This window comes from Eretmochelys imbricata, chromosome 3 (genome assembly GCF_965152235.1).
Source record: "Eretmochelys imbricata isolate rEreImb1 chromosome 3, rEreImb1.hap1, whole genome shotgun sequence".
NCBI lineage: Eukaryota > Metazoa > Chordata > Testudines > Cheloniidae > Eretmochelys > Eretmochelys imbricata.
The window spans coordinates 207,986,407-207,998,196 of NC_135574.1; the positions used below are offsets into that span (position 1 = coordinate 207,986,407).

The 11,790-nt window shown below is 40.1% G+C and overlaps 1 protein-coding gene across 1 annotated transcript in view; it reads left to right on the plus strand.

Annotated features, from left to right (window-relative positions):
- Nucleotides 1-8,425, plus strand: part of SOS1 (SOS Ras/Rac guanine nucleotide exchange factor 1) — an 88,361-nt gene extending 79,936 nt beyond the window's left edge. Inside the window, exons 18-22 of the mRNA XM_077814172.1 lie at nucleotides 1,156-1,328; nucleotides 2,381-2,497; nucleotides 2,710-2,974; nucleotides 5,208-5,326; nucleotides 6,840-8,425. Coding sequence (XP_077670298.1) covers nucleotides 1,156-1,328; nucleotides 2,381-2,497; nucleotides 2,710-2,974; nucleotides 5,208-5,326; nucleotides 6,840-7,334 — 1,169 coding nt within the window. The 3' untranslated portion in view covers nucleotides 7,335-8,425. The remainder of the gene's footprint in view (nucleotides 1-1,155; nucleotides 1,329-2,380; nucleotides 2,498-2,709; nucleotides 2,975-5,207; nucleotides 5,327-6,839) is intronic.
- Nucleotides 8,426-11,790: the final 3,365 nt, after the last annotated feature.

The window sequence follows — 11,790 nt, forward strand, 5'->3', positions numbered from 1 at the left end:
ATTTATTCTTACCCTTTCTTACTCATCTTGTACCCAGCTACTGATGCATGAGAGGACCATCTCTCTTATCCCATGGCTGCGTACTCTGCTTAAGAGATCTTTAATGATGGACTGTGTGAGAGGCTTTCTGAAAGTCCGAGTCCACTGTATCAGCTGGATCATCCTTGTCCACATGTTTTTTGACCCCCTCAAAGAATTTGAATAGGTTGGTGAAGCATGTAAATGTAAATTTTCCATTTACAAAAGCCATGCATCCGAGGACTCATGATGGACCCCGCAGGTCCAGTGCCCTCATCTGTAGAGTTCCATTCTCTCTTTAATCCTCTTGTTGTTCAATATCTCCATGAAGCCATTAGAGGAGATTGACACAGCATGAACTAAACTGCCAGCAATACGCAACAGTGGCTAGCTCCACATCGCTTTCACATCAGGCATAAAAAGCTTCATCTCCGTTATCCAGGGCTTGGCTCAGATCAGTAACTGGCTGGAGCTGAACTGAGAACGAATAAGGCAATGCTAGTGAAAGGAAGGAAACAGCACACTCCACTTCTGTCAGCTCATTGAATTTTGTGAGGCAATGTAATTTCAAACATAATTAGATTTCCCTGTGGTGTGTGCTTTATAAGTGGTAGGTAAATAAATAGATTGATCTTGAGAGTCTCATGCAAACAGGCAGTTTTCAAGGAAAGGGTTAAGGTATTGCCGTTATTTGTAAAGCAGACAACTCTGTCATTGATTGTGATAGGGAAAATTTTGTTTTAAGACTGCACTTAAATCTACGGTGGTACAGGTGTGCCCCTGTAGCACTTCATTGTAGATACTACCTACACCAACAGGAGGGATTCTCCCATCAGCATAAGTAATCCACTTGCCCGAGAGGTAGTAGCTAGGTTAACGGATGAATTCGTCCATTGACCTAGTGATGGCTACATAGGGACTTAGTCATCTTAGCTATGCCGCTCAAGGGTTTGGATTTTTCACACCCCTGTGCGATGTACTTATTCCAACCTAATTTTCTAGTATAGATCAGGCCTGCGTAATTAAAATACACAAGTTTAATTCTTTAAAAGGGCTTCATATTCCAGCTATATTGTTTATTTCCTCATAGTTTTGTACTGTAGTATCTGAATGTTTTTCTTCTCTTCACTATTTTAGGAATTTATTTGACTAACATCTTGAAAACAGAAGAAGGCAACCCTGAATTTCTAAAGCGACATGGAAAAGAACTTATAAACTTCAGCAAGAGAAGGAAAGTAGCTGAAATAACAGGGGAGATCCAGCAGTACCAAAACCAGCCATACTGCTTACGAATAGAACCTGATATCCGAGTAAGTTGCATTTTTGTATGCCAAAATATTGAGAGCTTCTTTGTGGTGATTATTTCAGAAATAATTTTAACAGAGAAAATCAAAGGAATCTGTAGAGCAGGCTGTTTGCTCCTGGATCTCAAGTTACTAGTGTAACACAGTGCAGGATGTCCTTAGATCATAGGTTTTTTTCACACTAGAAGACACCAATAATAGCAAGCAGTACATGAGGCTCCTCATCTGCGGACTGTCATGAGCCACTGACTCCCAGTACCTTGGCCAGAAAATTTTTTCTTGGCAAAGGTCAGCAGAGCTGTGTCATTTTCCACGATCCATGAATGAGAACCCTGCATGTTGCTATCATGACGGAAGCAGAATTTAGGTAGTTTTCTCTTCTGCTGTATTCAAATATGACTTCTCCTTTCTACATTGAAGTTACTACAAATCCTAAAAAGAAAAATGTCTTTAATGTAAATTGGCACTTTCAACCCTGGTTGTAAGTCGTTTCTTACATACATCACTAAAATGAGGAAATACGGTGTTTTAAGTCAAGTCCTAAGGAGAGGTGAGGTGACGGGGGAGGGATAGCTCAGTGGTTTGAGCATTGGCCTGCTAAACCCAGGGTTGTGAGTTCAATCCTTGAGGGGGCCAGTTAGGGATCTGGGGGCAAAAATTGGGGATTGGTTCTGCTTTGAGCAGGGGGTTGGACTAGATGACCTCCTGAGGTCCCTTCCAACCCTGATAGTCTATAAAGACGCATGGGTTTTACTCATGTCCTCCCAAGTCAGTGGATTTCTGTGTGTTGGCAGTTTGCAAGATCTTGTCCCTAGTTTGTCAGAGTAACGAAAATTGTGAAATGAGTAATGTCACTTACATTTGATATTTTGAATGATTTTTTTTTTTAAAAGTTCATGTAATTCACCTAATGCAATTTTATGTAATTCACCTTTGCTGAATAGTACTTACATAGCACTTTTGAAACCATTGGGACTACTTGTATAATAAAGTATGTAGAATTTGCCCCATGATAGTAACTTATACGATGTAATCTTCCTAAACTTCCTGTGTTTCAGAGGTTTTTTGAAAATTTGAATCCAATGGGAAATAGCATGGAGAAGGAATTCACAGATTATCTGTTCAACAAGTCATTAGAAATAGAGCCGCGAAATTCCAAGCCTCCACCAAGATTTGTTAGTATTCAGATTTAATTTTTTTCTTAATAACTTCAAAAATGTTTCCCATAATGCAGCAGAAATTGTTTTAGAATTTATATGAATAATGATGAAGCTGCATTGAACTGATTTTGTGATGGAGATGAAGGTAATTTGATTTTTAAAATGTATACTTTCAATTCACTGCAAGGTTTTTAACTGCACAATATTGATATTTGGTATCACCGCAGCCCAAAAAATACAACTATTCCCTCAAATCTCCGGGTGTTCGTCCGTCGAACCCAAGGCCTGGTACCATGAGACACCCTACACCGCTGCAACAGGAGCCAAGAAAAATTAGTTACAGTCGCATCCCTGAGAGTGAGTCAGAAAGTACAACATCTGCCCCAAATTCTCCACGAACACCATTAACACCACCTCCTGCCTCTGCTACTTCCAGTACTACAGATGTCTGCAGCGTCTTTGATTCAGATCCTTCAAGTCCTTTTCATTCAAGTAGGTGCTAAAGCTAGGAATGCATTTAAATAATTAGGACTGTCACAAATGTTTGTCCTATTTTATGATCTAAACTGATAGATCATTTTGGTCCTTCAAATTTGCTATATCTGCAAATGTTTTTGCCTCCTTGCATAATGGCAGACAGTCTCAATGCATTTTTACTTAGATTACTATTATCTTTTAAAAAAAGAAAAGGAGTACTTGTGGCACCTTAGAGACTAACAAATTTATTTGAGCATAAGCTTTCGTGAGCTACAGCTCATTTCATCGGATGCATGCAGGTATTTTCCACTGCATGCGTCCGATGAAGTGAGCTGTAGCTCACGAAAGCTTATGGTCAAATGAATTGGTTAGTCTCTAAGGTGCCACAAGTACTCCTTTTCTTTTTGCGAATACAGACTAACATGGTGGCTACTCTGAAACCTGTTGTTATCTTTAAGTTTATTTTTAAGTGAGAGATTGGATAGGTTAGGAATCTTGCTCATAAGTCATTCCGTGTTCTCTTCCATATTCTGCAAGAGCAGAATGTGGAAAGGGACGCATCTAGGGCACCACGTATTTCATGATTCTGCAGCAATGGAATTTGCTGCCAAACCACTCCTTGATGCAGAATTGTGCTCCAGAATCTAAACTTCCACTTTAAAAAATTACGGCCCAGATGGAAAGTTTGTGGTGAATTCAGCATCAGGGTTTTGCAATTGGGATGCAGGCTGACTGGTAATCTGTTATTGGACAATGAGGATAAAAATTAATTTACCTCTGCTGCCTAATTCATAGGGAGGCAGTGTGGTGTAGTGGATGGAGCACTGGACTGGGACTTGGGAGACCTAACTTCTGGTCCCAGCTTGGCCACTGATTTGCTGGGGTGACCTTGGACAAGTCACTTCTCCTCCCTGTGCCTCAGTTTCCCTCTATGCAAAATTGGTATAATGATACTGACCTTCATGGTAAAGCACTTTGAGATCTGCTGATGAAAAGCACTAGATCAGTGGTTCTCAACCAGAAGTATGCATACCGCTGAGGGTACACAGGAGTCTTCCAGGGGATACATCAACTCATCTAGATATTTGCCTAGTTTTACAGCAGGCTACGTAAAAAGCACTAGCGAAGTCAGTACAAACTAAAATTTCATACAGACAGAATGAAAAAGTAAACAGTTTTTCAGTAATAGTTTGCTGTGATGTATTTGTATTTTTATGTGATTTTGTAAGCAAGTAGTTTTTAAGTGGAGGTGAAACTTGGTACGCAAGACAAATCAGACTCCTGAAACAGGGACAGTAGTCCAGAAAGGTTGAGAACCACTGCACTCGATAAGAGCTTAGAAGTATTATGATGCCAGACCTGCCTAAATGTTCTCAAGAAAAATGTAGAGTTAAAAAACATAAAGTTTGCATGAAATTGAATAATATTTTCACACAATTCCATGCTCCACCAAATCCATCAGTTATTCCTAGACACACAAATACATCAGTTCCCTCTCGCCCTGCTCATTCCAGGCAAAGAGGGCTAGTCATTCTGTAGTGCACATATTATTTATTATTATTATTACCTAGTTTTAGAGCAGTTTTCATCAGTAACCATAGAATACTTTACAAAGGGGAGAAATATCACCAGCCCCATTTTCAGATTAATATAACAGGAGCACAGGGAGGTGAAGTGACTTGTCCACGGCAAAAGCTATTCAGCTGGCCAATTTCAGAGCTGGGAATAGAACCCAGATCTCCCGAGTTCCATTCCAGTGCCCTGTCTGCTGGGCTGTCCTGTCCACTGAGTCACACTGCCTCCCATAAAATAAGATGTTTCTGCATCACTGAGATGCCCCATAGGTTGCAGGGTCACATCTACCCTTACAATGCTGGAGTTATGCCAGCACCACCAGCCATCACCTATATTTTTTGGTAGTGAGAGTTTAGAGGAAGGAGAAGTTGACAGAGAGCCAGAGAGAGGACCATAACATAGCAATGCAAGTTGTTCTGGAGCCAGAACTAGAAGACTATATATTTCTTAGGTAGCTTCCTTGTGTAAAACTAAAGTATCTCCATACTTTACAGCTGTTCTTTTATGAGCAAGCCAAAGACATGATGATGATGTGCTGAATTATCTCCCTTGCATTCGTATTTCAGTAAAAGCAAATTGTTGCTAATTAAGTAGTCATTAAAAGCAATCAGAACAAATAAAGGGCAGATAAAGTACATCATGTTGAAGGTTTTTGTTTTTAAACATCCATCAGGATCTGCATCTGTGTCATCCATAAGCTTTACCAAAATCTCTGATGAAACTTCTGGTCCTCCTCCTGTTCCTCCACGGAGACGACCAGAGTCTGCGCCAGCAGAATCATCGCCTTCAAAGGTGAGAAATGTGTGGGCATTCAGGATGAAATTCAGTATGGACGAATGCAAAGTACTCCACTTAGGAAGGAATAATCAGTTGGACAAATACAAAATGGGAAATAACTGCCTAGGAAGGAGTACTGCAGAAAAGGATCTGGGTGTTATAGTGGATCACAAACTAACTATGGGTCAACTGTGTAACACTGTTGCAAAAAATCCTAACCTCATTGTGGGATGTGTTCGCAGGAGTATTGTAAGCAAAACATAAGAAGTAATTCTTCCTCTTTATTCGGCACTGATAAGGCCTCAGCTGGAGTATTGTGTCCAGTTCTGGGCACCACACTTCAGGAAAGAGGTGGACAAAATGGAGAAAGTCCAGAGAAGATCAACAAAAATGATCAAAGGTCTAGAAAACCTGACCTATGAAGAAAGACTGAAAAAATTGGGCTTGTTTTGTCTGGAGAGGAGAAAGGGGAGGGAGATAAGTCTTCAAGTACATAAAAGATTGTGACAACGAGGAGGGTGATAAATGGTTCTCCTTAACCTCTGGGGATAGGACAAGCAGCAATGGGCTTAAATTGCAGCAAAGGAGGTTTAAGGTTGGACATTAGGAAAAACTTCCTAACTGCCAGGGAACAGATTCCCTAGGAGGTTACCTAACCCGTTCTTTCCCTCTTTTGACTTGCATTCCTTCCCTCTTGTTGTCAGTATTAATTGTGTTGAGTATCTGGTCATCATTAACCCTTTTAGTGACGCCTGAAGTAAAATAAGCATAAAACGCTTCAACTTTCTTGATACCATTGGTTATTAGTTCTCCTCTCCCGCTAAATAGAGGACTTATGCTTTCCTTTCTTTTGCTCCTGATGTATTTAAAGAACCTCTTCTCATTGCCTTTTATGTCCCTTGTAAGATGTAACTTATTTTGTGCCTTAGCCTTTCTGATTTTGTCATACAGTATTCTATAATGCCCTTAGCTGGCAATGGCGTACGGTATGCTATAGTTCCGTTGGCTGTCGGTGGAACTCATGCTTCTGAGTCACGTAGGTAATTTTGAAGATGCCACCCTTTATTCTTTCTTCAGGACAGAACATCATTCATTCCCTTTCCTATTAAACAGTATCTGCCTCTCTCTTCCCTCTCATTCTCCAGAGGGTAAATCCCTTTGGATTTTACTCATTCCTGGGTCTCTTGCTACAAGAGGTGCCCCAGCTGAGCTGGTATCAGCTTAGAAACTCTGCAGCACAAGACCACTATGCCTCCTGCGGCCTCCAGTACTTCCTCCCCTGTCCCCCACTGCCCTGTATCGTCATTCTCTCTCAGCCTGGGTCCTCTCTCCCCTGCCCCTCCGATTGTTTAACACTTGTTGGCTGTGTCTTGTCTTTAATTGGACATTAAGTGTGTTCAGGCAGGGATTGAGTCTTTGAACATATTCATATAACATGTAGCACAACCAGGGCCCTGATCCTGATTGAGGCATTGGGGCTATCATAATACAGATGATAACCCTTGAATTAAATGTTTGTATACTTCAGATTACTTCTGCGCATCTGGACAGTCCACCAGCAATTCCTCCTCGACAACCAACATCAAAAGTCTATTCGCCAAGATACTCCGTGCCAGACCGGACCTCCATATCTGATCCTCCTGAAAGCCCTCCTGTATTACCACCACGAGAACCTGTGCGAACTCCTGATGTTTTCTCTAGTTCACCACTACACCTCCAGCCACCGCCCTTAGGTAGAAAAAGTGAACTTGGCAATACCTTTTTCCCAAACAGTCCCTCCCCGTTTACTCCCCCACCCCCTCAAACGCCTTCTCCACATGTAGCACGGAGGCATCTGCCCTCCCCTCCTTTGATACCGCAGGACGTGGACCTCCATTCTGTTGAGGGGCCACCTGTCCCTCCACGACAAAGCACTTCTCAACATATCCCAAAGCTTCCTCCAAAAACTTACAAACGGGAGCACACCCATCCATCGATGCACCGAGACGGACCACCCTTGTTGGAGAACGCCCACTCCTCCTGAATTGTACTTTGTGCTGGGAGTTGCATTTTCTTGGCACTACGTCTGTTGCTGGCAATGGATGCACTGAACCTGCTGGCGCCAAGGAGTTTGGATGCATACTCCACGCATTAAAAACTACGCTAGGTTGGGAATGCAGTGTACAGAAACTGAATTGCAGAAGCAGACGTGATCAACTGATAAACTCGCTGTTCCTATTGTAGTATGCAGGATGCTGTTCTAAAGAAATTGGACAACTGATTGTACCAGAAAACTGACTCAAGGGACTTTTCTGGCCAATAAGCGGAGACCGTGTTTTGTGTAATGATCTCTAATGTCCAGTACGGGAATGGAAAATATAGTCTTGTATCCATCAGTTCTATACAGTAACACAGTTATTAGAATGAAAACATTATGCACTTTTTTAAAAATCTCAAAACAGGGAACTTTATATCCTTCTTAATTTCCTTTTTACTTTACTCCCTGCTTTAAAATACTCTCCTAAAATCATGAAAAGGACTGTGAGGAAGATCTGTGGTACCTAACCATGTTAGAACTAAGGCATAGCACTGTATTGCGGTCCTGTTTACAAATTGTTACAGTGAATAGTATGGGTACCTAGGCTTCACCAAAGAGGTACTTTATTATTATTTTATTAAATATTATGGTGCCAGTTGAAAAAGAAACTATTGCCAGGAAGCATAATGGGTAATTAATGCTTTCTTTAAACAGAGCAGATTAAAGTCTTATGTCATTAAAATGACAACAAAATTTAAAAAAACAGCACTATTGTCTGAAATATTCTACTACGTTTAGAAAGACTGTTAATCTATGCTAGGTTATATCACATTCTTGTTAAGGTTTACTGATAATCCATTTCATGGCTTGTAACTATTCTTCTTTAATCATGCCATGAAAACAGTCACTTGTGAAAAGGGGCACTCACTGGCCATCTTCCATAGTTATTGTCATGTTTTACTAACCATAGATTAATCAGCATACGTAGAATTGCCTTGCGTTTGCATAAATCATGTGTATATAGTGAATGTTGCATAAATATGCTTGCATATTGTTTTTAATTTAATTGAAATAAAGATACACATTTGTTTGGCTGACATACGTTAAATTATTACATGGACAAATGTACAATTCAGTTTTTCAGTTAAAAACACTGATAAGGGGATAAAAGCACATATTGTGGTACACATTTTTTCATAATTCAGTATATGTATTTTAGTAATAAAGAACAGTCTAAAGAGAAATCAGGTTTTGGCATGTGAAACAAAGTGTAGTTAGAATGACAAAGCTGGGTTATTCTCAAAGTGAATTACTGTACATGTTTTTAAATTTCCAAGACATGTATGTAGTTTGTTATAGAATTTCAAACTGTCTTAAAAACTATTAACCTTTACAGTAGCTCTTTACTATGTCAGAAATGTACATGACAGAACATTTATCTGCATAAATATCATGACATGGATTATCCATAAACCTGTGTACTACTCTTCTGATTCTAACCAGTACTGTGACAGTAATGCATGCCAGTTATTGAAGAAAAGGAACTTTATTAATCTCCTCTACCATAATGTTTGTGAAGTGTGCAGTATCTCATCTTTATTAAGACTCATGGGTCGTAGTAAAATTATATCATGTTTCCTGTCGGATAAAATCAAAATACATTTCAGCAACCCAGAACACCATCTCCTTAGAGACAGTTTTCGTAGAGTGAATCATGATGGAAATCTATTATTTTAGTAACTTTCTACAATGCCATTAGAGTAGTGGAATATGCACCATGATGCTACAGTTTGGTCTTTACATTTCAGAAAGTGTTTTGATTTCATCAGCATTAAGCCGCATATTTTGTCATAGCCAAACGTTGAGAATTTGTCAGTTGTATCTTTGTGTATATCTTTAACATTTCTATTTTGAAACATGTTTTCCTGCCCCCTCCCCCACCAAAAAATGTACCTTTTTCCTTTATAACTAAGATTTATAAACTTGGCTTCAGAGGAGGACATTCTTACGTATGTACTTTATATAATCCTATCCTACAAGAAATGTAAGTGAAGTTCCCAGTTCTTCAGATCTAACCAAGAGTAATGAATACCCTTGGTGCAATGTCTTAGAAGTTGCTGACTTTCCAGGAGAAAGCCAGGGAGCTCTCCAATGTTAGTCAGATGTTCAGAACCCACATCGCTTGTCCTCTACACCCAAAACCATGGTCCCTGTCATCACCAAGGCAGGCTAGATAGGTAGAATGGCCTAGTGGATAGGGCACTACGGTGGTGTGGCGCGGACCTGTGTTCGGTTCCTGGCCCAGCCCCAGCCTTTCTGTGTGCACTAAGGCAAGTCATTTAATATTCTCTGTGCCTCAGTTCCCCATTTGCAAAATACTGCTAATACCTCCCTACTTTACAGTGGGGTTGAGGATAAAAATCTGTAGAAGTTGATTAGACTCTCTGGTGATGAGGATCATATAAAAACCTAGATTAAATTCCTTCGGAGCTCAGCAACACCTGCTCAATCATCCGCTATTTACCAGCATACGGCACACCTCCAATGTGCTGCCTGAACCACAAAGTGTGAAAACCCAGTACCAGAAATCAGATCCCTGTGTCTAGGAGGAGACCGTTGAACACAACTGCTGAGCCACTGGCCTCTCTCAGAACTTGTCAATTTTATTTGTATTTTCAAGAAATAACTTTTTTTTTTATAAAATGGAAGAATTTCACATTTGGACAAGTTTGCATTGGTTACTGATTATGGGGGTTAGAGCAAATATCCCTGAATACTGGCAGGGAAAATGGCATCATTTTTATTGTTCATATTGCCAGATTGTTGATAAAATGATCTTGAATAATAGCATGGAATAATGAAACATCTTAAGCCAACAACTAGCTAAATGGATTTCTGTCTTACTGCCGACCCCAGATTTAAAGTCTGACACTGCTCACAAGTCAGAACTGTACTGTTGCGGAGTATTGGTTTTCAGCTATTGGGTGCTTGCATGGGGCGGGGGCATAGGAGAAATTAAGTCCATTAATGAGACATGAAAGTGCAATATTTGAGCAATGTTTAAAATCTCTCCCTAAAGTCTGTCTGATTTAGAGTGTAGTGCGGCAGTGTAGGATAAAGAGAAATTCAATCTTTTTCTTCTTTTCCCCAGAAGTGAAAACTGGGTGTTAAAAAGAAAAGTTCTACATGCGTAGTTTGTAAATGTTAGCTTTTCAGATGCCGAAAACTTCATTATAAGTTTAACTTGAAATAAAGTGCAAGGAAAAATTATTTAACATGTGGTTGTTAGGCAAGGAATTACTGTCGTCATGGCACTCAACAACCCAGGCATGATTTTGCAGTGTCTGTCTGGAGAGAATTTTGTCCTTGCTTCAGAATCAATACCATGAAATCATTGAGAATGCTCCCATAAACTAGAAACCACTTTGTGTGTTCTCTCTTGCAATTGTTTCTAAATTCTTGCTTAACCATCGTTTTTTAAAAAAGAAACGAGAGAGGTCTGTGCCCCCAACACAAATCAGATTATGCCTTTACACTCTCGCGCTTTTGTTTATCATAATTTCTGTTGTATCGTTTGTTGCTTTTATGCAGACAGAATCTTAAATCAGGCTTTTCTTACCAGTAAACTCCAGTATCACTCAGTGGGGACCCTATCCAAAACTTACTGAAATTAGTGGGAGTCTTTCCATTGTCTTTAGCAGGCTGTGGATCAGGCCCTTTGTGTTCTTTTGAAAGATGTTCTATTTTCCTGTATGCAGGGAAGTGTTTCTTTTGTACCACTACGGCTATTCAAATGAACCGGCTCTGCCACAGTTCCTGTAGCAGAGCTAATGCCTGGCAATAGAAATGCCAGTTCTTTCTGCTCGTGGTGTTGTCTTATCCTAGCATAGCACATCTCGTACGCAGCCTTCCATGTTCGTAGTAGTCGTTCATTGAGACTCCACCAGGAAAACTCCCCCTCATTCATCAATGTCTGTTTTCATAACAATGTTCCTTAATACTGAGTTGCTGGGATCAGTGTACTTGGCCTGTGGTATGTAAAAATCACGCTTTGGTTTCCCTCTCAAAATTCATACTGGTGTCAGCAAACAGGGAGGGTCTTGCTGAAAAATGCATTTTTAAAGCAGAAAGAAAAATGGCAGCTTCTTAGATCTTTCTCTTTGCACACCCTATGTCACCCGTTGAACGGTCATTTCAATGGTGTTTGATATGTGGGCTGCAGTCATCTTAGCGCTATTAGTTAAGGAAAGAAACATATGGCCCAATACACTTACAAAGCCAAAAGCACCTTGTAACTTGGTTTGTAAATTTCATGCCTTATTTTCCATTTAAAAAACAAAACAGAAACCAACACCTTAAAGTGCATTTTTCTGTCAACTGTGAGCAAATTTCTCTTTTGCCTTTAATGAAAAATCGTGCATTAAGTAGCCAATTGCTGCAAAATCAAGTGAACAAAGGATAA